The sequence below is a fragment of the Ciconia boyciana genome, chromosome 2, assembly GCF_034638445.1.
Source record: "Ciconia boyciana chromosome 2, ASM3463844v1, whole genome shotgun sequence".
Taxonomy (NCBI): Eukaryota; Metazoa; Chordata; class Aves; order Ciconiiformes; family Ciconiidae; genus Ciconia; species Ciconia boyciana.
Genome location: NC_132935.1, coordinates 26387429 through 26414442, shown reverse-complemented (window position 1 = coordinate 26414442; position 27014 = coordinate 26387429). Strand labels below are relative to the sequence as shown.

General features: G+C 41.0%; 2 protein-coding genes across 4 annotated transcripts in view; both read left to right on the top strand.

Moving 5' to 3' along the window:
* The window catches only part of LOC140647506 (neural-cadherin-like), a 59919-nt gene extending 48916 nt beyond the window's left edge, over positions 1 to 11003 (top strand). Inside the window, exons 24-33 of the mRNA XM_072852182.1 lie at positions 180 to 307; positions 1150 to 1277; positions 1419 to 1551; positions 1634 to 1814; positions 4716 to 4882; positions 5557 to 5821; positions 6614 to 6794; positions 8200 to 8453; positions 9382 to 9536; positions 9962 to 11003. Of these exons, the coding sequence (XP_072708283.1) occupies positions 180 to 307; positions 1150 to 1277; positions 1419 to 1551; positions 1634 to 1814; positions 4716 to 4882; positions 5557 to 5821; positions 6614 to 6794; positions 8200 to 8453; positions 9382 to 9536; positions 9962 to 10363 (1994 nt within the window). The 3' untranslated portion in view covers positions 10364 to 11003. The remainder of the gene's footprint in view (positions 1 to 179; positions 308 to 1149; positions 1278 to 1418; positions 1552 to 1633; positions 1815 to 4715; positions 4883 to 5556; positions 5822 to 6613; positions 6795 to 8199; positions 8454 to 9381; positions 9537 to 9961) is intronic.
* A 2687-nt stretch (positions 11004 to 13690) lies between these two features.
* Positions 13691 to 27014, top strand: part of INTS8 (integrator complex subunit 8) — a 28291-nt gene continuing 14967 nt past the window's right edge. For all 3 annotated transcript variants that reach the window (XR_012040799.1, XM_072852169.1, XM_072852168.1), the window contains exons 1-9: positions 13691 to 13921; positions 15527 to 15701; positions 19256 to 19396; positions 19816 to 19887; positions 21046 to 21097; positions 22108 to 22290; positions 22802 to 22909; positions 24872 to 25027; positions 25518 to 25618. Coding sequence is in view for 2 of the 3 variants with exons in the window: in XM_072852169.1 (XP_072708270.1) it covers positions 13792 to 13921; positions 15527 to 15701; positions 19256 to 19396; positions 19816 to 19887; positions 21046 to 21097; positions 22108 to 22290; positions 22802 to 22909; positions 24872 to 25027; positions 25518 to 25618 (1118 nt within the window). In the remaining variant the exon portion in view is untranslated. The remainder of the gene's footprint in view (positions 13922 to 15526; positions 15702 to 19255; positions 19397 to 19815; positions 19888 to 21045; positions 21098 to 22107; positions 22291 to 22801; positions 22910 to 24871; positions 25028 to 25517; positions 25619 to 27014) is intronic.

Here is a 27014-nt window from a genome sequence, read left to right as displayed (position 1 = left end):
CTCATATGCCCAGTTTGTATCCTGTGTCACTGTGTTAGAAGTCGGATTTTTTTTAGCTGTCTAAAGAACTCCTCCATAAAGAACTCCTCCTCATTAAAATCTAACTGCAACAGTCGTTTCAACTGAGTTTGAGTGGGAACATGGTTAGTGCGCATCCAATAAGAGTCTTTCCTTTGCAGAGCTCTCCGGCGGTGTCCCGTCGCTGACCGTGAGCCACAGCTCTGGTGAGCTTTTCCTGCAGCTGTCACGGAAAGTTAATGTTGCAGATCGCCGCTGGCACAATATTAAAATTATAAATGATGGAAAGGCAAGTGTAAATACGGACAATCCTGCGGAAGCACTAATTCATGTACCAAGTTATTCCTTCCAAATCCTTCCTCCGTTCTGTAGAGCTCTTTTGTCAATCAGTCTTTCATCATCTTTGCAACAGCAGGGATTGAAGTTTGCCAGCTCAGACGTCCCCATAGTCTTGAAGCAGTGAAGCAGAACAAGGCCTGGAGAAGTCCGATCCAATTTTGAAACTGGCCCTGCTATTTTCTTTGTTTAATGACCCTATCTATCACTTAGACTACAGAGCTGTGATAATCCAGGGGCTAAGTGCTTCCTGGACTGATGGAGTGAAATATCCTTACTTTCTCTGAGCAGGAAACCCTGCCCCACCAGGTGACTTTAGACATGCAGCACAAAGGAGATAGATGTGCTTTTGTGTAAGGGGAACATCTTGTTGATATAACACTGGTGAAGGCATCTGCTAGGCTCCCCCTTCCTCTCCTGCATCAGACAAGCTGGGGGGGCATGTCAGGATCTGGGATGGGGAGCCTGGCAGACCGTCTACTCTGCTAGATTGTCTCTCAGATGACTTTCTGATTTGGCAGAAAACTCCAAGAAAATCCCATCTTCCCTCTACCGCGTCAGTGACTTGGCATGGTCATGGTAGAGTCAGATCTTTCTTTTGTGTGGCTCCTTAGTTACACACCATGTGCAATAACCTTCCAGATTAGTATGTGGAAGTGTTTTATTATTTTAATAAAGTTTCCTGCACTGTAATTGCTAGTTACTATTCCCCCTTCTGCTAAGTGAAAGAAAATGTGTAATTGAAATGTATGCATGTCTCTGGATGCAATTGTTTTAAATAACACCTTTCTCTAGAAAGTGAAGCTGATTCTTGACCACTGCGTAAATGTCTCAGTTAGAGGCAATGACAGTCTCATTAAGAAGATCTCCCAAATGGACCTGTCTGCCTGTGAAGCCTCTGGAGAGACTGTGGGGTCTCAAAGGTAAAAAAAATAACAAACAACAAGAAGAACTGGAAACGTAGTTACTCAAAAGAGCTAAGGAAAAAAGGGGATGGGGGGAAATCACCCAAGTTGCTGTATTTTGCATGCCAGTAATTCTTTCTTTCCCTCCCTCCCCTTCAGCATGAGTAGGCTCTTCAGTGGCCATCAGCCCCTGCAGCTGGGTGGAGTTAAGAAGACTTTGCCTTACCACGATTCCCAAAGGCACTTCAGAGGATTTGTTGGCTGCATACGCAATGTCATTGTTGATAGTAAGGTAGGGCTACTAAGACCAGTCTTGCGTTTACTGCTGTTAACTGTAGACACCTGATGTGATGCTTCTCTTTGTCCTTTTCCAGGTCTATGATTTAGAGCACCCTGCAGAGTCCTTGAACAGCGCTCCCGGCTGTGTCCTTACAGATGAAATGTGTCAGAGCGGTGGGATGGCCTCCTGTGGTGCCCACGGCAAGTGTGTTGGTGGTTGGGATTTCTTTCGCTGTGACTGTTCCCCAGGATATGCTGGACCAGCCTGTGAAAAAGGTACTGCGAGTTCTAGGGAGAAATTCGTGGTGAGGATCCGTGGGAACAGCATCAAACATACCGCTCTAAATTTGCCACAACTTTGAACTCAGTAGCGTAATAAGACCATGCTGTACTCTGGGAATGATTTAGATCTGCAGTGATGTAAAGATCCTTCTAACTCTTGTTGAATAAAGGTAACGTCACAGATGAGGGTCTTGTTGAGACCTGCTTTACTTTGCAGGGAAGGCAAGTGGTCAGATGAGTTGTTTTGTCCTTTTCATCACAGCATCTTATTTCTCAGTGGTGAAAGATGAAACATTCTGCATTGTGCCTTCTTCCTCTGATCATACTGATCACAAAATGTAGTTTAATGAACATGGTATGATTTGTCACCTTGCAGTGGTTGTAAGAGCGATGAGGTTGCCAGCTTCGTATGTTCTCTCTGTGAAACCTGGGGGCATAACCAGTTATCCTCAGGCCTCAAGTTATGCTCAGGCCCAATTTTCCATCTATAATACAGGGATAATTGCATTTGCATCTGTCACTGGAATGAACTGGAGGTTGTACAATGCCCCTAGACCACAGCAGTGGGTGCATGTGAGGACATAATATGAGGCTGGCTCCAGCAAATGTGTTATCCTGTACAAAATCAGCATGAAATATGTATTAGTGAACAAAAGCATGCAAGAGTGGATAATGAAAACCTCAGAGACATTGTAAGAAAGTGCAAAATTTTAGCACAATTCAAAAATTTAGGAAATAAATTATTTAACTCCTAGTAGCCCACAGCCATGTTCAGGGTACAGGGGACACACACTTGAAGTTGGCTCTGTCCTCCCTATCTTAATACCTTCAGCAGCCATTGCTCTGAAGCAGAAGTGAGTTACAGGTGTTTATTGGGACTTTACCTGCCCTGTGCCTGCCTTCTTCCTCTAGGTACAAGATACAAATGATGGGGTTGATCATAACAGTCTATAATGAGCACCAGTGCCCCACAACTTTGGGGGGCTTTGTGTAGTGTTGGAAGAGAATTAGCCCCCTCAGCCCTGTAGTTTGAATGAGCTACAGGTGAGGATGAGCAGCAGTGAGCAGCTGGAAAGGAGCACATGCAAGCTAGCGTTGAATCAATGTGTTGTGATTAATAGACAGGACTGGTGGTGTATTACATATACCCTTTCAGCTCAATGCACTTACTTTTCCTTCTTGTATGTGGAACAATAATACCCTATGCAGGCAGCCAGATCCTCTCTTCCTTTCTCCATCTGGCACACAAGACTTAAAAGGTGTGACAGTAAATTACCCAGCAGAAGCTGTGTCTGTCCAACGGGGTGAGGACTGGAATCGTAATTGGCACACTCTAGGCCTGGAACCTTCACTGTTTAAAGTGTTTACAATGACCACGGAAATGGTTAATATAGTTCAGTTATTTATATTAATGTTTTGCAGACAGATGATACTGGTTTATAAACATCTGCCTAGATTTAAATCTTATTCTGTTTTGCATTATCTTGGGATGCTGGTTCACAAGCCCAACTGCTGTATTGGCTCCTACCCCTCACAACTGTGGGACAAACCGAGTGCTCAGAAAGTAATTACTCAAAATCCGTAAGTCATATCCTGATGTAATAGGAAAACTTCAGTTAGTTCCAGCTTCTTCTAATATACTGGGCTGCAAAATGCTGGTGTTCAGCTGAGGCTTTATGAATGGCTGAGCCATGCTCACAGCAAGGAGCAGACAACCGGGGACAGGAATCACTGTAGTGTCCCAAGAAAATCTATCCCTGCTCATCAGTTACAGCCTGTAGCTGCAGAGATGGTGAACAAGAGAGAACAGTGGGCTAGGAAGAATAATATGAAAGGAATAAGCTAGAGGAGAAAAGAAAATATGCTTTAAGAAAGAGAGAGGAGAAACAGTGAGAGGAAAAGAGAGTGCAGAAATGAAGTCTCTTGATCATTTGATATTTCCCGTCCTGGGAGCCAGTCTAAGTGCCCCAGCATCAGCTGGGCAGTTCTTGGATTTCTACTAGGCATGACACTGACCTCAGATTAGCTGTTGGTGACCGAGTGTTCTTCCTGTCTAGTCACTGACTTGGACTATATCTTTATTTGGTAAGAAGAAATTTCTTTTTTCAACTAAGCTGTGCCCAGAACAAGGAGACCTAGGATTGCTGTCAGGTAGTGAGACTGAAATGGGTGCCTGCTGCATCAGAGCACCAGGGTCTGTGTGGTTTAGTGGTTTTTGATTTCCACAAAAGTGTGCAGTGCAACTTCATCACACTCTCTGCTGGACGACTCTCAGATGGATTCCCCAGGATGATGGGGAAAGAATGAATTTCAGTGCATTTTCCCTAGTTAAGATAATAAACACTGACTTAATCTCTCTTTGTGATTAAAAAAATTACATATTATAACTTTTGACTCTGTGCCAGACCCCCAGGCTTTCTCTTGTGCCAACTGAAATGGGAAGTAAAGTGCATATTTTCTAACAGTGAGGGTTATTAACCACAGGACTAAACTACTGAAAGAAACATTAGATTCTCTTTTTTTTGTCTTCAAATCAATACCAACTACTTTACTGGAAGACATGTTTCAGATCTTAAAAAAAAAATAGGAGTTATTTGACTCAGTGTAGGAGTGATTGGGTAGAATGTGTAGCTTGTAACACGCAGAATGTTAGAGACATTATCTAATTGTCCCTTTCCTACCTAAATTCTGTATCCTTTGCTTGTTCTTTTTCTCTTAATTCCCTTGGAAGTGGGGGGGTGCTTTCCATGATGTTTCATTTTGTTGTCAAAGCTTCTTAAGAACTAAAATTCTGACATTCAGAATTGGTTAATTCTCAAGCAGTAGAGATCTGAGGGAGCAGGGATTTTGAGATTTCCGAGATTTTTGCTTTGATTTTGTGTGTGTTGTGCTTAGTTCTTCCAGAATGGGCTTTTGGAAGGGACAGTCGGATCCATTATGAGCCAAGAAGCATCCTCAGCACTCACAGCACTCAGATCCAGCTGATGGTGCGCACCCGTATCGCCCACAGCACCCTTCTCAGCTTGGCCTCTGCAGACTGGAATGCATACATCCAACTGGAGGTGAGCAGTCCAAAAGCCATTCTGTTTCAGTGCTCTTAATTTGTCACGGAGTACCCCAATAAGAGAAAAAGATGGAGTTTCTGATTAAGGACACCTATTCTTTAATGTAATAAAGAGCAAGAATTTTCCACATGAGGATAACTACTGTCATTTGTGTTGTCCTTCTCAGTATTACCCTTTCATAGCATAGATTCTAGCTGTTTCACTGCAAAAAGTACAGGGGAGTGAGTGCATGTGATACACATGAATGGGGAAGACTGTTTTGTCCTGTTTGCCTTTTCCCATTGCTTCTATCTGCCTCCAGCTATAAAACTTGCCTCTATGTTTTTGTTGCTGTTGAAAAAGCTGTCTGGATTATATTAGCCAGAGAGAGGCTAATTATTCCAGTTGTAACAGGAGGGTCAGCTGGGAAGACTTAGAGGTAGACATCAATAGGGAGAAGATCGATAAAAAGGTTCATCTGAGTTAGAAGAGAGAGTGGCCTGTAAAGAAAAAAGCCGATAATCCCTGCACTTGCAGTTTTCTTGTGGTAATTTTCATCTGGGAATAAAGCACTTAAATGAAAATGGTACTCTTGTTTTTTAAAAACTCAGGTCCGTTTCTTGAGGCAGGACAGTGTAATAACATTTAGAAGTGCATTTCTGTTATTAAATTTCTTTATTGTTGTCTTCTAGGTGGTTGAGGGTTTCTTTAGTGTTAACTTCAGCTTGGGGGACACAAATCACTCTCTGAGAATGAGGACATTACGTATAAACAATGGCCAGTGGGTTCTTCTGACCATGGAGCGCTACAACAATGAATTTACCCTGCGTGTTAACAGTGGTGGAGGTGATCAAGAAGTGACCTCTGTCTTGGGTACAAATAGATGGTTTGAAATGGATTGGGCAAGCATTGTGCTAGGAAACCGCCTTCCTAATCATTCAGAGAGTGATTTCCAAGGTACGTGATATGATGAGTTCCCAAAAGGAGGGAATTAAAGCCTAAAAGGGGCATCTGTGAGTGTACTGGAGAGTCTAAAACCCAGGTAAGAATTCCCATGGCGACTACTATGCCCATGAAATCCCATGTCCTCTACTAGGGAATTCAGAGCTAATGTTCAACTATTTGCCATTGTATCTGGTCCTAGTGAAGATGTGAGATTTCCTGTAGATATTGAAAGATAGCACTTCAGATTTTTACTTCCCATGCCAGATGCCCCAAGTAGGGAACTCATGCTGCGATATTCACTCCCTTTTTGCCTTGGAAGGGTTTAAGGAACAGACACAACACCTCCTGGTAGGAGAAGAAGGATTTGCAAGGCAATTCATGGCACGCTCTCCATTTCCTGGGGTGGGGTGCTGAGACTTAGAGATTGTGGCTCAACAGAAGACAGCTTTTTCCATTCGGTTGCTTCTCATTCAGCCCCACTTTTAAGACTATATTTTAAACTAGATTAATTTAGTGGAGCTGTTCTGGTTCATAGCACAGTTCTGCTAAATCATTGCATTGGTACAACCAAGCTGTCCTGGAGAAGTATTGTCAATCTCTAGATCGGCCAGGGCACATAGGCATGTGTCCTGTAGCTCTTATTCTAAAATAAAACTGATAAGCAGTATAAGGATCTTTTTAAAAATTATTTTAAGTTTTTTACAATGCTCTAAGATCTCCTGCATATGTGTTGGGGGCAAGGCCTGAGGTGGGGAAGTTGCTGACTCTATGTATTTCTCTGTGTACTCCCCTGCTTTGATGCAGGTTGTATGCGTGATGTCCAGCTGAATGGTCAGCCGCTTCTTGTGGAGGGCAAAAGCATGGAGTTTGGCTTAATTCTGAGGCGGCAAGGTGTCACGATGGGATGCCATTCCAGTGCCTGCAGCAGCCAGCCCTGTTACAGCCCTTTCCTTTGTGTAGACCTGTGGAGAAAATATGAATGCCGGTACATTAAACTTTTGCTTTCATCCAGGGGTGGTTGGGAAGTTCTTTCTTTCTACCTTAGTTCAGGCAACTTGCTTCTAACAGTGAAACTTCCTGCTGCTGCTGGCCAGAGAGGGGCATCCCAAGGACAAATCCTGCTCTCCATCTCATCTCCCAGCATGGGCCAAACTTGCCTTTTCCTGCAAGTCTGATATGGAACCTATTTACTCCACCATTTTTTCCATGGTGAGAAGATCACAGGCCAGTGAGGAAGTGAAATGCCCTTTGATAAAAGGTGGATTGCAAAAGCTTTGGTCTCTCCTTCTCTGTGTGAAAATATGTATGTTTTGACATAGCATATATACATTGTGTGTGTATATATAGGTATAAAATATATATTGCATATACAATATATATTTACACATATTTTCTGTAAAGAAGTTGAAATTAATCATACTTTGTATGAAACAATGAGACTTTCAGAATTAGACTGTCACAAAACTGGATTCTAAAATTGGCTGCCCAGGGCCAGAACCAAAGCCCACCAGCTGATATCCTATGCAGTTAGTTCCTTAGAGAAGAATCACTCTTTAAGGAAAATTTTCAAAACATATTAAAATATACAAATTAAAATACAGGCATTTCTGTTCAAAAAAACCAAGCATACATACACGCAGGACTGGGAGAAGGTGCCACTTGCATTCCTTCAATTCAGCCAAAATTTGGCACTTCTGAGGCCTGGTGATTCATTGCTGAAAGAGGCTGTGTGTTGGTCTTAAATGTGCCTTGGGACACTCCTTTCTTCAGTCTACTTGTGAAAGAACAATATGAAGGCTCTTCCATTTATTCACTAGTATTTCTTTGGATTGCAGAAAGCAGGTCTGTGCTTCTCACAGCATTCCTGCATGGCCTCTCCAATTACATATCAGTAGAAATTACTTCCTCTTCCGATTAAAGTCCTAAAAGACAAGATGGGTCATTCTGAGGAGGTCAATGACATCTCTTTACCAAAAGCCCAGATGAACATTGCAAAGCTTATACTAAGTGCTTGCTAACCCCATTGATCGCAGGCATCCATTTCCTTTGAGGGGTTTTGAACACATCTATAGAAAAAGGGTTAGTCTGTTCAGAAGATGATGGATCCCTTTTTTAAGGAAGGAGTGAAGCTCTTCTGCATATCTTCTGGATAGGGAAAGCAGAACGTATCTTCATGTTTTCATAAGCCTACTAGCTCGCTATGTTAGAGTTTACATCTATTTCAAACTCTCAAGTATATACTACATGCTTGAGATCATATTTTCGAGTGGTTTGCTTGAAAAGACTTTAATTATTGGCTTTAAAGAAATAGTAACAAACTTTGCACAAAACAACATACAACTCCAGGTGCTTTGCTTGCCTAAAAGATATCTTCTGCTTTTGTTGTTCAGGTGTCCAGCTGGGAAAGTAGAAGTGACTGACAACCTTACAGGGCTCAGACACTGCACCTCATCACCTTGTGGACACTGGACCTGTAGGAATGGGGGTACCTGTGTGGCTCAATCCCAAGACAAGACTATCTGCCAGTGCCCCGAAGGTTACAAGGGAAGATGGTGTGAAATTAGCCAGGTGAAGGCTGGAAGACCCGTTGGACTCAGCTCTGGCTCTATTCTGGCAATCAGCATGTGCCTCCTTGTCTTCCTAGGTAGGAAAGCAACTACTTTTTTTCATTCTTTTTAATCTTGTACCTTGCTCCATTGAATCAAGTCTGCTTTACCCTTGGATGTTGTGATCAGTGTTTCGCTTTTTCTGGAGATGACCAGTTGGGAGTTCATTTGAGTATGCTAAGAGACAGGCATCAGCACATAGTTACAGTTTACTTGCTTTGAAGCCAGTTCAAGCAAATGTAGGACTTCTCTCTTTCACAATCACTTATTTTCAATCCTTCTTAAACAAGAGCTTTCCATCTATGTGTGCAAATCTGTGTGCAACCACATCCATCTGAAACTCCCACCTGCCCTGAGCCCTTACATTTGTATTAGGTAGGACCTACAGCTAATACGTGCTATTCGCAGATTAGGAGGGCAGAGATCTTTCTCTAGAAAGCTTCTGATCTTAACAGGCAAGCCTCATTAAGAGTGTGGGGCAGAAAGAAATGTTCACAGTGTGTCCAGTTTCAGGCGCACTTTGGCTGAAAAGTTAATAACACCATAAAACTCTTTCTCATATTGATAAAGAAAAACTGCATACACGTCTCAGAATAGTAAAGACTCCATGATTATATTACACTTGTAACCTTCATTAAAACAGTGTTTTACTTACTTTGGGTATCTTATTTACTCAGGATTGGTGAAAGGCCAGAGATTGGCCAAAATGCCTTCTATTTAAATGGATTCCTTTAGGTAAGTAAAATACCCTTTTAATGAAGTTTATGATGTAATATACATAAATGATTCTTTACATTCCTGAATATAAGTTGTTTATATATTAACAATTACGCATCTCTTACCTGGGAATTTGGTTGTCAAATTAAGAGTGGATTTAATATCTCAGGAGTTGTATAACTACTTGTTTATCATGCATCATACTTTGTCATATGTCATATAAGAAATATGTATCTTTATTTCGTCCAGCACTCTTGGTCTCCTACACGGTGTGGAGTCAGTGGGGAAGTTCAGGGTTTCGGAAAGGAGGAATTTACCATATTCCTGAAGAGCATGAAAGCTGGGAGGATGTTAGAGAAAATGTCTTCAATTATAATGAAGAAGGAGGTGGAGAACGTGACCAGGTATGATGCAGCTTCAATCCAGTCTTTGCAAATCCAACCTCTCCTCACCTTCCTTTCCCAGACCTTTTATTTAACTTAGTGTCCTTATCCAATTGGCTTTTTTTTTTTTTTTTAACCTGAAGTACTCTTGAGTGGGAGGCTTCTATTTCAACCCAATCTGTACCTTTCACAATGCTGGTCATCTGTGGCCACCTTTGAGGGGACTGCCCTGGACACAGCATTCTTGCTTTAGCTGAAGACTATCATTAAACAAAGGGATTTGGTATGATCTGAACTTAGCCCTCTGAATTAGGCCCTCTCTTTTCTTCAGTTTGTAGAAAAGTCACAGAATCCAGTTTTGTGTTGCACTGAGTTTTAAAACATTTTTTGGAACGTGTTTCCTTTTGTGTTGTTTCTCTCTGATACTTGCACTCTTTTTTTTCCAGAATGCTTACGATATAGATGAACTGAAGAAACCTCTCCACACCACTCCCCAATTCTCCTTGAGGGCAGCTGCTCCACAATCCAGGGCACCCACTGGCCCAAAAAGAGACTCACTCCCAAAACATGCACATCAGAAACGATCAACATCAGCTGTTACCAGTGTCCCAGACTTCAAGGAATATGTTTCTCACATCATCTGGGATGCAGACAACGATCTACAGAGTCTTCCAGCTGACACGATTCATTTTTACTGCTTAGAAGGGCAATGCTCTCTAGCAGGGAGCCTTAGTTCCTTAGACTCCATTAGTGGCGATGAAGATCTAAATTATGATTGCCTCCAAGAATGGGGATCAAAGTTTGACAAGCTTAAAGAACTCTATAAGGTCTCAAATGAACATTTGTAACCAGAGTTAAAGGAACTTGAAACATTGCCATGACATATGGACACTACTTTTAAAAATCCCCTTTTTTATATATAAGGTACATCAAGTAACTTAACTTGATGCAAGTTTTTAGTTACAGTAGTATGATATACTCACTTTTCCCAGAAGTGATAATCTGAACAGTCTTTTTATATGCGCTCTACAGTTATTTAATGGTAGAAGTGCAAAGACTCTTAAAGCATGAATTTTCTTGAAAACTTTGGAATGTAGGATTTGTATAGAATAGCATTATAATATCCCTTTTTATTTGTGTAGACCACAGTGACTTACTATCGAATCATAGAATCATTTGGGTTGGAAGGGACCTTTAAAGGTCATCTAGTCCAAACCCCCTGCCATGAACAGGGACACCTTCAACTAGACCAGGTTGCTCAGAGCCCCGTCCAACCTGACCTTGAATGTTTCCAGGGATGGGGCATCTACCACCTCTCTGGGCAACCTGCTCCAGTACTAGAATTGTCCTGGATGCAATAACTTGAATTATTTTCTCCCTAGTATTAATATGTTTCCTATCAGGCAGGTAGCAATGGGTAGGACTTTTTTTTTTAAATTGCATTCATTTTAGACTGTGAAATAATTATTACAAATGTTAAATATAAAACATTTTAAATTTCTCTTTTTCTTGTCAGCTTTTGTCTTCTCCTCCTAAACTGTAATCTCCCCTGACATCACACACACCATCTCACTCACTGTTACAGGCTGCCCAACCGTGTGAAACTTTTCTGTCTGACCCTTTTTCTAATTACCTGTAAAGAGGGGAAAATAGCTGAAAGATCCTAGCTGTGAATAGCACTTTGCTGACATGACAGTTTACACTCTTAAAAGCAGTTGTCAGACTTGGGAAAAGTTTATATTCAATAAGCTTTTATTTCCAACTTTGCTTTCCACATGGAACCCTTCAGTCTGTAGCTGGAAAACAGATGAGCTGATAGCAGGTGTGAAGAGAAGCTAGAAGGGAATCCAGGCAAAAGTTGGAACCAAACTCTTTCAATCAGGACAGTCATTGTAAAAATTGGGTTCCTCAAAACAGAAAGCATGGGAAACCTACCCTGTTCCCCTTTGCCTCCTCCTACTCCCACCCCCCATAAAAGGACTGTGGTTTGAGCACAGAAAGGGAGTCAGGAGCTTCTGAAATCTAACCTTAACTTGAACACTCACCTCTGTGACCATGGCTAAATCACCTCATTCTTTCCTTTTCTCTGTTTCTTACCTCTCTGAAACAGGGGCAGCTGGGGTGATGCCTGGGGTGATGTGTGAATGTTAATAGAGGCTTACAGTGTGCTTGAAAGCTCTGAAGTGCTGAGATTTGTTTGGTTTTTTAGTTATCAGTACAACATGATACTCAACATTTGTTTTTTATTGAAGTCTTGACACTTCCTTTGATTTATAAACATTGTTTTAAAATTAGATCTTTCATCACTATTCATCATTTTACTTGGCATAAAAAATGCAAATGTAAGTTAGTTTTGTACCTAGAAGGAAGATTTTGACACTATTAGAACAAGTATAATTTACACTGAAAATTGATTGAACAAAAAACACCATGTGAACTGAATAAAACAATCTGTATTAATTCCATAAAACTATTAATATAAATGATACTAAAATAGCAATATTTACAGAGAGATTTGGAGCAAAGAGTCAGTATGAGCCACTCCTTCATGCCAAAGTCTCGTATGGCTGGGCATTGATTGTTCCTACAAAGTCATAAAAAATAAATATTGTAGCTGTATTAACATATAGGCACATCTTGCCTAATGTAAATTTTTCCTCCTTTCTAAAGATGTATGGTCTTTAAGAAACTACAAAATCTCTTACATCCAGGGATATTACATATGTTGTTGCTGCAAATGAAAACTGCTGAGCCCCAGAACTTCAGTACGGTGACTGTTCCGAGTCTTGAACTCTTAGAACATTTTCATAAAGTGCATGTACATTTTTATTGCTCTTTATTAAGTTGCCTCTTCTGAACTTGGTACCAAGTAAAGCTTAGCATAATTGTCGGTAAACTGTCTCTTCCAAAAGAGACTAATTTAAACAATGTGCTACAAATAATGCTGAGAGGCTATGGCCTCCCAGAGGATTATTTTGCAATTCATATTCTGAAACTGGACATTTTACATATGGATGCATTAAACAGTAACTCAGGAAAGTTGAAGCAGTAGTTAATTTTTTTCCCTCAAATAACTGAAGACACAAAGTAACACACACAACAGAAGATAACAAATTGCATTGTAGTCAGGACTTCTGTCCTCATGGAAGATGAGAAAGAGGAAAGTTCTTCTGTCTCCTGGGGTCATTTATAGCCAAATGCAGAATGTTTGTGGCTGGCAGGTCACTGGCTAGCTAGATAGTTAAATGGACTGAGACTGAGAAAGGGCCATTCCGGGCACTCGTTTGATGCAGTATCCCCTGTTCCGCTTGCTGCGGATGTGCGGCTGTTGAGCCTACAGGGCAGCAGTCCTGTAGGAAAGGAAAAACAGCCCAGTCACTTAAGGCAATGACTAGGGCAAAAGAGATTTGCATTGTATATCTACATTGAAAACTTGCTGCGCAGCCTTTGTGAACTCTTTTCTTGGGTAAAATATTTGAGAAATTCAGCCAAATTACTGAAATAGTTAAAAGCTTCTGCTAGTCATGCTGCTTCTCCCCCAGACATTGACATCCTAGGAAGAGGCATATCTGAAAAGCTTGAGAACCAGCTCCTGGCTAGTTGCAGCTTAGAGACCGTCAAAGACAGACACGGACTATGTGGATGAGCACATCTTAATAACGGTGGAAGCTACTGCTGAAAAGAAGAAGCTGCTTCTGCCACTTGACTTGAATCTGCCCATGTTCATGGATCAAGGTCTTAATTTCTTTGCCTTTTCTCAAGGCATTAAGGTGTGCTGGGGCAGGAGGAGGATGGAGGATTAGCCATTTCACCCTGGGCTGAGCTGTGGGAGCCTGCTCCGACCACTGGAAGGGTCCAGCTCAGAGCACTCCCTTCTTGCCCTCTTCTCTAGCTAACTGCTAGTCACCACAAATTAAAAAACGTATTTACCGCTACTTAATTAACCAGCAGCAGCGGAGGGGAAGGAGGGAGAGGTAAGGCAAGGCACGGCCGGCGAGCCCGTGGCCTGCGGACTGCGGCTGTGAGGGCGGGGGACAGGCGCGAGCCATGTTCCCGCCCCGCCGTGGTGGGCGGGGCCTCAGCCACAGTACCGCCCCCGCGCTGCCCTATCGACTGGGGCTCCGCCCCAAGGGGAGGAGCCGCTCGTAGCCCCGCCCCTGCTGCGCGAGGGGGCGGTGGCCGGCGGCCATCTTGTTGCTGCCGCCTCCTGTGGGGGAGGGCGCGACTTGCGCGGCCGCGGCTGCTTGCGGGGGTGCCTTCGCGGCAGGCGGCAGCCATGAGTGCGGAAGCGGCGGACCGGGAAGCCGCTACCTCCAGCCGGCCTTGCACGCCGCCGCAGACCTCCTGGTTCGAGTTCCTGCTGGAGGAGGCGCTGCTGGAGCAGCACCTGCAGAAGCCCTCTCCCGGTGCGTGTGGCGCGGTCCTGCTGGCCGCCGTCTCCCCTCGGCTTTGGGCGCGGCCTCGCGTCGCTCCCCGGCTCCTCACGGGCCCCGGGGAAGAAACGCTCCCTCGTTTCCCTGCGGGCCCATTGCCTCGCCGCTGCGGCCTGCAGCTCGGCCGCTGCCTCCGCCTTCCCGGGGCCTGCTGCTGGCGCTGCCGGTCGCGCACCGGCGCCGCCTCCCGCCCGCCCTCCTTCGTCCCTCCCTCACCTCTGGCTTCCCCCCGGGGAGGCGCTGCGGGGCTTTGCTGCCCCGGCGCTGGTAACGCGGTGGCACAAAGCCCGCGGCCGAGGGGCAGGCTTGGGCGCGGAGGGGCCGCCGGAGGGGTTGTGAGGTGGCGGGTGGCGGTGCGGAGGGTGGCGGTGCGGAGGGGTCTGCTGCCGCGGCGTTCCAGCTGCCGTACTGGCGGCCCCAGTGGCGGGAAGTCCCGGTGCAGAGGGTGACAGGGACGTCAGGCCCAGTGGGCGTGCAGCCACGGCTGTGCAGCGGTACTTAGCGCAAACGAGAACGTATTTTTATCGTTTTACATTAAATTTTCTGTTTAATAACTCAATTTCTCCATCTTTCCTGTGTGGTAGGTCACTTTTCCCTTCGCATATGTGAATTTTGTTTGTGGAAGTGTTACAAGTTGTTTAGTTTTACAGTGTGAAGCGCTGTTTGTAAAAATCATTACAATTTGCAGCTGGTTTTCTCCCATTAAGTCTTGATAGCGTCAGGAACTAAAGTCCTCCTAAAGGTTCAGTGCTGAAATTGCTCTGTCTGCTTAGACGTGGAATGAATAGAAACCTAGTCCGATGTACTATAAGAAAGTGACCATATTTAAAAGTAGCTGATCTTTTGACGATCCTAAGTGGGAGTCATCTTTTTCAGTAACTACTACAAGCAGGTGGACGAAACAGGAAAATCTGGCACGGTATTACCTCTACAAAAAGTAAATTTAAGCATGGTCAGGCTATATCTTGGTGCTTAGACCTTACACGGCTATTTTGCAATTAAAAATAATGATTAATACTAGTTTTATGTTTCACAAAGTTCAGGGAGAGTGTAATAGTTATGATTTGGCTTCAGTTTTTCAAAACAAAACTCAAAGTTACTAGAGAGACTGTCTTATGGTAAGGGAGAGATTTGGGGGCTTTTTGGTTTTTTAAATGTGTGAAAGTATCTTCTAAATGTATTCAGAAGTCCCAGTAGTTGCTTGTAAATGTATTTTAAAGTACAGAATAGAATTAGGGGTAGGTATATGTTTTTGCAACAGCTAACTTGTGATTTCAATAGGCAACATTTATTTTCTGTAGATGCAAGTACTGAAACATAATTAATACAAAATAGTGAAAATAAATAAAAGTGTGAGAGTGTGTTTACCGTGGTCAAGTAAACTTGAAGGTTAAACAAAAATTTGTTAATAATCTGATTTGATTCAGCATAAGCAAGACACACTTGGGGATTAGAATCTGCCAGGTGACAATGTCAGCTGTATAAATGACAAGGAGATAAGATCCCTGTTCATACTTGCAACAAGAAATTAATTTCTGGGCTTACAAAGAATTTGAAGAGTGGTTGTGTTTTTTGTAGATCCGCCACCTGTACAGCTGATTGTCCAGTTCTTGGAACAAGCTTCGAAACCATCAGTGAATGAGCAGAACCAAGTCCAGCCACCACCTGATAACAAAAGAAACCGCATTTTAAAACTTCTTGCTCTTAAAGTTGCTGCTCATCTGAAGTGGGATTTGGATGTATTAGAGAAAAGGTATAGTCTGTATATCTTCATGCTGGAATTACTAAACTGAAGTGGCTTGAGATCTTTATTTTAACAAATGGAAATCTGTCTTGCTCTCTTTTCTGACAGTGTCTTCCTTACATTAGGAAGAGCCTTGGGTGTAACAACTGAAATCAAGTTCGATTTCATCTGTGAGTTAGAAAAGGGTTTTGATAAAGGCAATGTCTGTGAGCAAATCAATACCGTTTATAATTTAGAGAGAAAGAATAGTGGGTATTAGGCATTAAGATGTGCACATCTAAACTGCGTAAAGATGAATTTTAGCTTATGTTTTCTTCAGTGACAAAACTAGCTTAATTTTCCCCATTCTGACATGCTTGAAGTTGGAGGTCTTGCTCCAGTTTTGTTGATGTAGAGCACTCCATCTATCTGTGAGCTAGATCACTGAACTGGCTGTGGTTGAAACAGAAAAACTCCACCTTTGCATTTTTCCTTTGAATTTTTTAACCCAAATAATTTCAGCTGCTGAACGATCTGATGATGTAGAACACTTGAGAACTTCTTTACCCTGGCATTGCTAAGCATATTAGGGAGCTGCACTTCAGCAGTGTAAAATCTTAGTGGGGCAATACTTGCCCCAGCTGTAACTTGCATAGAATCATTTAGGTTGGAAAAGACCCTTAAGATCATCAAGTCCAACTGTTAACCTAACACTGCCAAGTTTACCACTAAACATGTCCCTAAGCACCACATCAACATGTCTCTTAAATACGTCCAGGAAGGGTGACTCCACCACTTCCCTGGGCAGCCTGTTCCAATGCTTGACAACCCTTTTGGTGAAGACATTTTTCCTAATGTCCCATCTAAACCTCCCCTGGCACAGCATGAGGCCGTTTCCTCTTGTCCTATTGCTTGTTACTTGAGAGAAGAGACCAACACCCACCTCGCTACAACCTCCTTTCAGGTAGTTGAGGGGAGACCTTCTTGCTCTCTACAGCCTTCTTTTCCCCAGGCTAAACAACCCCAGTTCCCTCAGCCGCTCCTCACAAGACTTGTGCTCTGGACCCTTCACCAGCTTCATTGCCCTTCTCTGGACACGCTCCAGCACCTCAATGTCTCTCTTGTAGTGGGGGGGGGGGCCAAACCTGAACACAGTATTTGAGGTGCGGCCTCACCAGTGCTGAGTACAGGGGGACGGTCACTTCCCTAGTCCCACTGGCCACACTATTTTTGATACAAGCCAGGATGCTATTGGCCTTCTTGGCCACCTGGGCACACTGCTGGCTCATATTCAGCCAGCTGTTGACCAACACCCCCAGGTCCTTTTCTGCCAGGCAGCTTTCCAGCCACTCGTCCCCAAGCCTGTAGCATTCCATGGGGTTGTTGTGACCCAAGTGCAGGACCCAGCACTGAGCCTTGTTGAACCTCACACAATTGGCCCCAGCCTATTGATCCAGCCTGTCCAGATCCCTCTGTAGAGCCTTCCTACCCTCAAGCAGATCTACATTCACACCCAACTTGGTGGTGTTGTCTGTAAACTTACTGAGGCTACACTTGATGCCCTTGTCCAGATCATTGATAAAGATATCAAATAAAACATTTGGCTTGCAGGCACCTTGGAAGAAGGAAATTCTTCATTAGATAAAAGTAACATTGACTCCAAGTGTGTTAAAGTTTCTTTAAAAAAAAAAAAAATCGTCTTATTTCTCTTGAGTTGATCTGAAAATCATATGTTCTTTATGATGTTATATAGAAATTTTTAATTTCAGAAGTATTTTGAAAAAACTATTCCTTCAGATTAGTGGTAGGGCTTGTTTCTTCCTATATACTTTTATTTGTGTTTCTCATTAATTTTATAATATTTTTGTTGTGTTTTTTTTAATAATGTGTTTTAATGAGCAGTAAAAGGGCTTGGAATGAGGTGTTCTTGATTTTTACCGATGAAGTTCTCTTTCCCCATCCCCCCCAATGTTTTTGTTATCTGTTAAGCTATGTCATATTTATCTGCCATAGTGAAGTGTTGTGAGGTGGGATTACCACCTGCCAAAGTGCCTTTGCAAGGTACTGCACAACTGCAGAGAATGAACAGAAACTTTTATTGTGGTTAGTTGTGAAAATATTGTATGGACAAAAGTATCTGGTATACAGCAGGGTTTTTTTATATATACTTCAGCTTTGAAAGCAGATGTATGTGAATGTGTACAAGAGGGCTTTTTTCTTTTTTTTTTTTTAGGCTGCTTTCCTTCTTGCAGGAGGAATTTATACTGACATTTATTCGTGGTGTATTTTCTGTCAGTTAGTACCTTTACTTCTTAAAATGCAGGTATAATCCTGATTCAAAAATCAGCCCTACTGTATGATGCTGTTGGGCTGATTCTGGGTTTTGATAGGATTGTTTTGTCTATCTGTGGTGGGGGTTTTTTTGAGAACTAATCTGAAGTAATTTCAACTACTAATTTAGTGTCTCTATATAGTAGTTAGAGTTCTTGTTCTGTTAGCTTGTGAAGCCTAGGATTGTTCTTAATTAAGAAACATGCTTTTGTTTTTTAACTGCTTATACCCAGAGGTTCAGTAACAGTAGTTAAAAAGAAATAAAATAACAACTTGAGTCCAACTTTTTTCTAAAACTTTGCTGTTGTAAACAGTTGAATGATGTTCTACTCTTGCCAGTGAAAACAAGATTCCTGGACCTCACATAGTAAAAACAGTGTTTGTTAGTTTAAAATGATAGCTTGATAAGAGACCTGGAGTCTGATATTACACAAGACCTAAAATTTGTTAAACAGGAATTCTGGCTTTAGTTGCTACAAGTGTAGTTTCACTGGTTGTTTTCAATACTGGTTGCAAATAATGCAAATTTTTCACAAGATCAAAGGTACTTAGGCAGTAGCTGATCACTTCTAATTTCAAATAATGTCTAAATTAGTAATAGTGTTTCAGTTGTGTTAAATTGTACCTCAAAAGCTTGGAGTGATGCAGTCTAGCCTCTGTGCCTTCTCATTTTATCAAGGAAGGTTCTGTCCCAGCTAATGTATATTTTGTGTAATACAGCTTACAATGCTCTACAGTGTTCTATTCCAGTTCCTAGTCTTAACTTTACTGTTTGCCAGTGGATGCTGCAGAAAGGGAGATAAGCCGTAATAGCACAGAGAAACGTTCCCTTTACGTGAGTGAAATTCCATTTGCAATGGAGATGTGGTTGTTTACCTTCTGGAAGCATGATCTGGGAATACTTTGAGAAGAATTTCTTACTAGTTGGGACTTGCTGTTATAGGTGACTGGATTATTCTGGGGATGTGTCTGTGTGGACTAATGCAGTGGTGCACAGTAGTAGTTCAGCTGTCAGGGCAACCTTCCACTTCGGTTTAACTTATGCTGCTAATACTGGTAACTGCTTTACATACCTGATCTAGAATGCCATATGATACAGAGCATTTCATTATGCTAAATAAACATACTACCCTTACTTCCATGGGATGTGAAGTAATAATATAATACTGAATACTAGTGTATATTATTCAGACATTACAGGAGTAGGATTACTGTATGAAGTATCTGAATGATTCTCTTTTTTTTTTTAATAGCTTGTCTGTTCCTGTATTGAACATGCTACTGAATGAACTTCTATGTATCAGCAAAGTTCCCCCAGGAACTAAACATGTGGATGTAGACCTGTCCAGCTTACCCCCAACCACTGCAATGGCAATACTACTCTACAACAGATGGTAAACTATTTTAAGGCAATAGTCTTAAAATCATGATAGAACAAAACAATGTTTTCCTCTGTCTATATACTTGTACATAGGAGAAAGAATCTCAAAGTAATAATAATTTTGTGCTCCGTAGGTAGGTTATAGTGAGAAGCTGAGTCTGGAAAGCTATTCTACAGCTGGTTTTGTTTCCTAAAAAAAATAATCATGGTAGTGGTTTGAACTGTCACCTTATAAAGATAAAAATCTTGTTGTCTTTTAGCTTTTTATGGACATAAGGGCATTTCTTAAATACTAGATGTGCTCTTGAGTAGAGGATGTATTCTAATGGTATGATGTATCCGAAATGATACTGATATTTTTGAGGCGTGTAATCTGCTTATTACACTTCTGAGGCTAATACCATTCTTTGCTTAATTTTCTCCCCTATGTAGGGCCATAAGGACCATCGTTCAAAGTAGTTTTCCTGTAAAGCAAGTGAAACCTGGTCCACCTCAGTTAAATGTGTAAGTTACAGGTGTAATTCATTTGGACTTTGTGTGTATTTTGTAATCAGAAATTTAATTTCTAATTAAATTTTATGTAAATAACATACAGTTGCTTAAAATGGCTAGTTATAGCATGGAAAACTTGCATTTATTTCAAGTATATTCTTATTTTTCCTCTCAGACATGCTTGATGCATATATGTACTTGTCTGTCATTCCACTCTTTTAATATGTTATAATCTCTGTGACTTTGTAGAGGCATGAAAACTCATGGAAGAAAGGGAGATGGCAATTTGCCTAGGCAGGATGCTTATTCTCTAGTTTAAACATGGTACATTTCTTGCATCCTGTTTTAACTTACTGTATCTTGCTTAATGCAGTTGTTTTATTACAGCAACTCACCACATTATGTGTGATAACCTGAGAAATAATGAAGTATTATCATTTGCTTCATTAGGCAATGAATTGTAATTTAAAGTCAGTATTCATTTTGGATTCTAGAAGTTGTGTGGCTTTAGTTACAACCTGTCCTTGGAATTGACTTCTATGTTATAAATTTCTCCGATAAAATTGGGAGTACCTCAGTGGTACTTTTTCCATGTTTTATGTTAATTTCATACTCTAGCATTAGGCCATACTTGTTGGAGAGAGTCTGTTAAGTATGTTGATTAAAAATACCACTACTACTACTCATTTTACTATAAATCTTGTATTTTCCTGTATGTATCAGAGTCTGATCCTGGATCAAAAAAATCTGTATGGGGAAATAATTTAAAAATACTTGTAATTTTTACATAAAACATGAACACACTTCTGCCCCGACACATGCTCGAGAAGAATTAGTGAAGCTTCAAGAGACTTGAGGCTGTGGAAGCTGGTTTCTTCATGATAATTTCGCTAATATTAACAATCTGATTTTTAAAGAAAAAAGCAACAGAAACTTTGTAACTTCCATTTCATTGAACCACATTCTCATCCAAAACTGTCTTTTTGTTATATAATTCTGTATTTCAGATATAGATAGATAAGAACAGTCAGTGGTCCTGCATAATTATGTTTAAAATGTAATTAAGCAAAACTTACTATGAATTAATTGTTGTGGTCAAGAACGTGAAGTAAAATAACATGTAGGTTTGCTTTATAATTGAGATCTTGACCTCTTATCTGTATTTTCCAGGATGAACCAGATGCAACAAGAAAAGGAACTAACTGAAAACATTTTGAAAGTGGTGAGACTTTTTTCCCCCTCTTACTTTGCTTGAATTTACATGTAAATATGAATGGACAAGAAATAAACACTTGCCTCACAGTTTTGTTGGATTCAGTACATTTATATTATATTTGCCACTTTTGGTATTTGCAGCAGTTCCACTGTGTGCGTTTTGGACAGTGTTGTCTCTGCCTTGCACGTAGCATGGAATTTGTTCTGTGATTTAAGTGTTCTTTAATCAGCCCATCCTTGGAGCCATATGAATTGAGCAAGCCTCTACAAAATCAGTGTGTGATTAGTAACTATGACAATACCATGCTTGAGCTGCAAAATCATGGCAGCAAAATTCAACACTTAAAACATTTTTTTTTAAAGGATACGGTAGCTGAGTGTTTTCTGTATGTAGCTTTCAACAGAACGCTAGTTGTGCCTAAAGTGTATCCCTTTGAGAGAGGCAAGAAGGAGGAAGAACAAACCCTCTACTTCCATAAGTAGCCTAGCTCGTTTTCCTACTCTTGTACTACTTTGAATCAGTTAAAGAATTTGTATTATACATTTTCTACAATTTTTTACTTTTTCATATTTTTTCAAATAGGTGAGCATCAATCGTGTTTAACTTTTACCAGGTCATCAAAATTTTTTTTAAAATCTTGCGTTCACATAGAAGCTGGGTTTGTTGCAGCTGTGAAATAATAACTTAAAATTTACAATCTGATTGTTGCATAACTTAAGGCTCCAAAAATGGACAAAAAGATGTAGGTGAAACAGAGAAAAATGTTTTGTTTCAAGTGCAAGTAAGGGTTTGATCCTGTTTCTCTGAGTACCTGAAACTGAAGTAGATGTTACAAATTTCTTATTGTACAAGAAATACAGGAGTAGATTCTACATAGCAATAAGACAGGTGTATAAGGACAATTTTTTTTTTTACTATCCTTTTACTGTACTGTTACATTTCTAGTGTTAATTTAAACCCTGAGCTAAACTCAAAACCAAGAGGTTAATTTTTTCAATGCATTTGAACTATTACAGTTGAAAGAGCAGGCTGCTGATTCCATCCTGGTCCTAGAAGGAGCACTTAAATTAAACAAAGATCTTTATGTCCACACTATAAGAACTCTGGATTTATTAGCCATGGAGCCTGGTATGGTGAATGGAGAAACAGAGAGTTCCACAGCTGGACTGAAAATCAGCGCAGAGGAGATACAGTGCCAAGTACCTTACATTCTATACTAAAGCTTTCAATTTATATCTATTTCTTTAGACAAAATGTTAAGTAATATTTTTTAGATAAATTGCAGTATTTTTCTATTAATATTCTGTGTTCTGTTTTTAATGCAATGAGATATTATTAACTTCATTTTTACATTATTAGAACTTTTCTCAACACTGTAAATATTGTCGTGTCCTGCCCCCTTGTCTGTGTTGTGTCCCCCCCAGTAAACCACTATATGGCAAGGACAGCTTATTGCATTGTTCTTAATGATTATGTGGAAATAATTCTGTAATTTTGTAATGCTTGTGCAGAATTACTCATACTGAGATCACAGTTAAAGAGGAAACAATTGAAGTACACCATATACCTTTCCCCATGTGTGTCGGTACATTAGATAAAACTAGGAATATTTTAAAGTACATGGGATGTTTGAGCTGAAATACTTAATCTTGACTTAAAATGTTATATAAATTTCCAAGATAATGTGTTTTATATCAATGCTATTTGCAGGTTTGCTATGATTTGGGTGCAATCTATTTTCAACAAGGATCTACGAATGCAGCTGTTCATGAAAATGCTAAAGAGAAGTTTTTCAAAACAAAGGAGTTGATTGCAAAGGTAATGAGTGTTTTATTAGCATGTATGTTCAACTCTTCTAGAAAAACTTGTCTAAATTATTGCTTCCTTCTTTAGCAATTTAATAACTGTTAATGGTACACGTAGTTTTTAAAGAAACTTCATGGGATTTTGACAGCAACTTTTGTTTTTTTTTTCACATTGTGCTTTGTTTGAAATTGTATTAATTGGCTGAAATATATTGCTGCTTTGTTCTACATTTTGTAATGAATACTCTTACACAAATGGTATTGATGCAAGAGATGCAAAAATAACATCTCCAGTGCTAATATAACTCAACTGAACAGTACATTCTGTGTCCATTGTGGTATTTTGACTGCTTGACTAAACTGATCTCTTTCTATGACACGGTGACCTGCTTAGTGGATGAGGGGAAGGCTGTGGATGTTGTCTACCTGGACTTCAGTAAAGCCTTTGACACTGATTTCCACAGCATTCTCCTGGAGAAGCTGTCGGCTCATGGCTTAGACAGGCGTACTCTTCGCTGGGTAAAAAACTGGCTGGATGGCTGGGCCCAAAGAGTGGTGGTGAATGGAGTTAAAACCAGTTGGAGGGCAGTCACAAGTGGTGTTCCCCAGGGCTCAGTATTTGGGCCAATTCTGTTTGATATATTTATCAATGATCTGGACAAGGGCATCAAGTGCACCCTCAGTAAGTTTGCAGACAACACCAAGTTGGGTGTGAATGTAGATCTGCTTGAGGGTAGGAAGGCTCTACAGAGGGATCTGGACAGGCTGGATCGATAGGCTGGGGCCAATTGTGTGAGGTTCAACAAGGCTCAGTGCTGGGTCCTGCACTTGGGTCACAACAACCCCATGCAACGCTGCAGACTTGGGGACGAGTGGCTGGAAAGCTGCCTGGCAGAAAAGGACCTGGGGGTGTTGGTCAACAGCTGGCTGAATATGAGCCAGCAGTGTGCCCAGGTGGCCAAGAAGGCCATTAGTATCCTGGCTTGTATCAAAAATAGTGTGGCCAGTGGGACTAGGGAAGTGACCGTCCCCCTGTACTCAGCACTGGTGAGGCCGCACCTCAAATACTGTGTTCAGGTTTGGGCCCCCCACTACAAGAGAGACATTGAGGTGCTGGAGCGTGCCCAGAGAAGGGCAACGAAGCTGGTGAAGGGTCTAGAGCACAAGTCTTGTGAGGAGCGGCTGAGGGAACTGGGGTTGTTTAGCCTGGGGAAAAGAAGGCTGAGGGGAGACCTTCTTGCTCTCTACAGCTACCTGAAAGGAGGTTGTAGCGAGGTGGGTGTTGGTCTCTTCTCCCAAGTAACAAGCCATAGGACAAGAGGAAATGGCCTCAAGTTGTGCCAGGGGAGGTTTAGATGAGATATTAGGAAAAATGTCTTCACCAAAAGGGTTGTCAAGCATTGGACCAGGCTTCCCAGGGAAGCGGTGGAGTCACCGTTCCTGGAGGTATTTGAAGAACGTGTAGATGTGGTGCTTAGGGACGTGGTTTAGTTGTGGACTTGGCAGTGTTAGGTTAACAGTTGGCCTTGATGATCTTAAAGGTCTTTTCCAACCTAAACGATTCTATGATTCTATGACTTTGATTGTGGTGATGTGTTTTTGAGGAAGGTAACCATACAGCACTTCCTATTCTTTTTTTATCTAACTTTCCCTTGGAAATCAGATTGTCTATGTTCTGACCTTTTAAAAAATACAACATTTTAATTTACAGCCAAGGTATGCTCCCTTTTTTTTTCTTCATATTTATAGTTCCAAAACTGCAAAACTCAGATTTTTATTTAAATAGACAAAACATGGTCTAAGCTGTAAAGAACACATATAAAAGCGTGCATGTACACACTTTTTTTTTAATAGCGTATTCTTTTGGGTTTTGCTGTTACTTGGGGAAATTGTGAGTCTCTGTTTGTGTTTCCAAATTGAGCTTATGTTTCATAATATTTTAGCCACTAAGATTTGATTAACTTTTACTTTTCAGAATGGTTCATCATCACTTCATTTTACCATTGATGAAGAACGGTTAGCTGGGTACTGTCAAGCTTGTGGAGTTCTTACCTCATCTTCTGATGATGCATCTCAACAGGCAACTCCTTATAGTCAAATCCATAGCTGTATGAAATCTGGCAACTATCAGGTAGGGTGCTTAAATACACCTACATATATTTGAGGGGTTTTTATCATTCCATGTGGATGATTCCACCTGAACTGATAGGGATTTTAAGAACTTCAAGTGTTCTGGTTAACCATTAACATACTATTTTAGAACACACATGAATAGGAATATAACGTAATCTGATACATATTAGATTAAAATATCTTGGTTTCCATACAATGTAAATAATTCCTGCTAGCTGATGTATAGAATTTTCAGGTAGCATCTAATTCTTTGGGTTTCAGGGAATGTTGCTGCCGAGCTGTGCAAGTTTGGGTTTTTTTGTTTGATTCTCTGATGCTAGAGAACTTTTTTGCTGTTTGGTCCCTTTCTGGTTGTTTAATGAATTTTAGCATTACATATGGGTGCACACTGCTTCCAGTAGTTTCATAATTTTTACCAAGTAAAAAAACTACTTTATCTCTATCTTTTGCATTATCCATTGACTATTCCAACTGTGTTTGTGTTATAGGACTTAGTGAAGATATTCCTTGAAGATAATCTAACCCTCAGTTTACCTGTTCAGTTCAGGCAATCGGTGCTGAGAGAACTCTTCCAAAAAGCTCAGCAAGGGTGAGACATTAAATAATGATCTGGTCAATGATGATGAAAAGCAATCTTCATGAGTTTTATGTTGTTCATGGAAAGTATACAAAATCTTCTAACAACAAATTACTTACATCCAGGAAACTTCAGCCTTTATTTCTGTTAGCAATAGTCTAAACTACATCTTCCAACTAAGGAACTGTGTTGTGATGTATCTCACTGTGGCCATATATGGGAAAAATTTAATGAGTATTAACACTTGCATAAATAAAAAAATCAGTAAAGTGGTAAAAGTCATAATTGATCATATATATATGTGTCTGTATCTATATATATAAAATTTATAAAGAAGTTAACGCCTGTTTAGAGGTCTTCTAAAACTTGAAGTCAAAGCTGGTCAGGCTAACCATACTAAGCAGTAATATTGTAGGAGATGTGTACTTCATTGGGAACACTGGCAGTGTAGTTGGCTGTGATTAGGAGCCTTGTGCACTGCTGAACTAGTCCAGGGCTGAAGGATTAGTATGGCACATTTATAAAAAGAAAATATTTATAAAAGCAGGAAGAATTAGGCACATTACAAGGGCAGCTTGTGGATTGCTCCCAACTGGGAAATGCTGAGCACCTGGCCACATCCAAAATTCAACCTGTGGAGCTCAGGCACTTGAATCAGGGCTATATGGAAAGCATCTCCATATAATCACAATTATAATTCTTCTCTGAAGGGAAGGTGCCTACAAGTATTTCAGTTGAAGAAGTGAGAGAGGCTCGGTTTTACAAACACGTGTGTGAGGAAAAAGGAGTATCAATGGTGACAGCCTCTTGCGTAAGAGCTTAGTAGTTACTGAATTCAGCTTTCACTTCAGCCAGAGAGGAGTGAAATAAACATCTCTTAGAAGAGGATCTTAGAGGCTGTAGCTTAGCACTGTGTAGGGGTGTTTTCATCTCTGACATGGCTGATACGGAGCGCCTTCAGTGATGAGCACTAGACAGAGAGGGATGGAGGATCATGACTTTGCAATCTAGTTAAGGCACACAGAAAAGGATTAAGAGAAGGAAGCCATAGATTTGGGTTATTTGTTTTGATTTTTGTCCAATGATTGTGTATTCTGAGATGCAAAAATATTCCTGAAGTCTTTTGGGCTGTCAGCCATGCTCAGGGCATGCTTGCCAAGAAGTGATGCGCCTTTGTGTCAGTTGCACTGATACAACTCTAGCTGGGGTTCCAGTGGTGCTCAGGCTGAAGCAATAATGAAGCCTGCATGTGAAACAGCTGCGGGCAGGGAGGGAATTTTGTTTTTAAAAAAGTAAGGTCCTGGGTAAACTTAAGTAGATCCTGAGTAAAGGTTTTCAGAGTGCAGTCTTGGACAGAAGCACGTGCTTCAGACTTGTCTTGGGATCTGGCACCTGGAGCTTTGCTGTG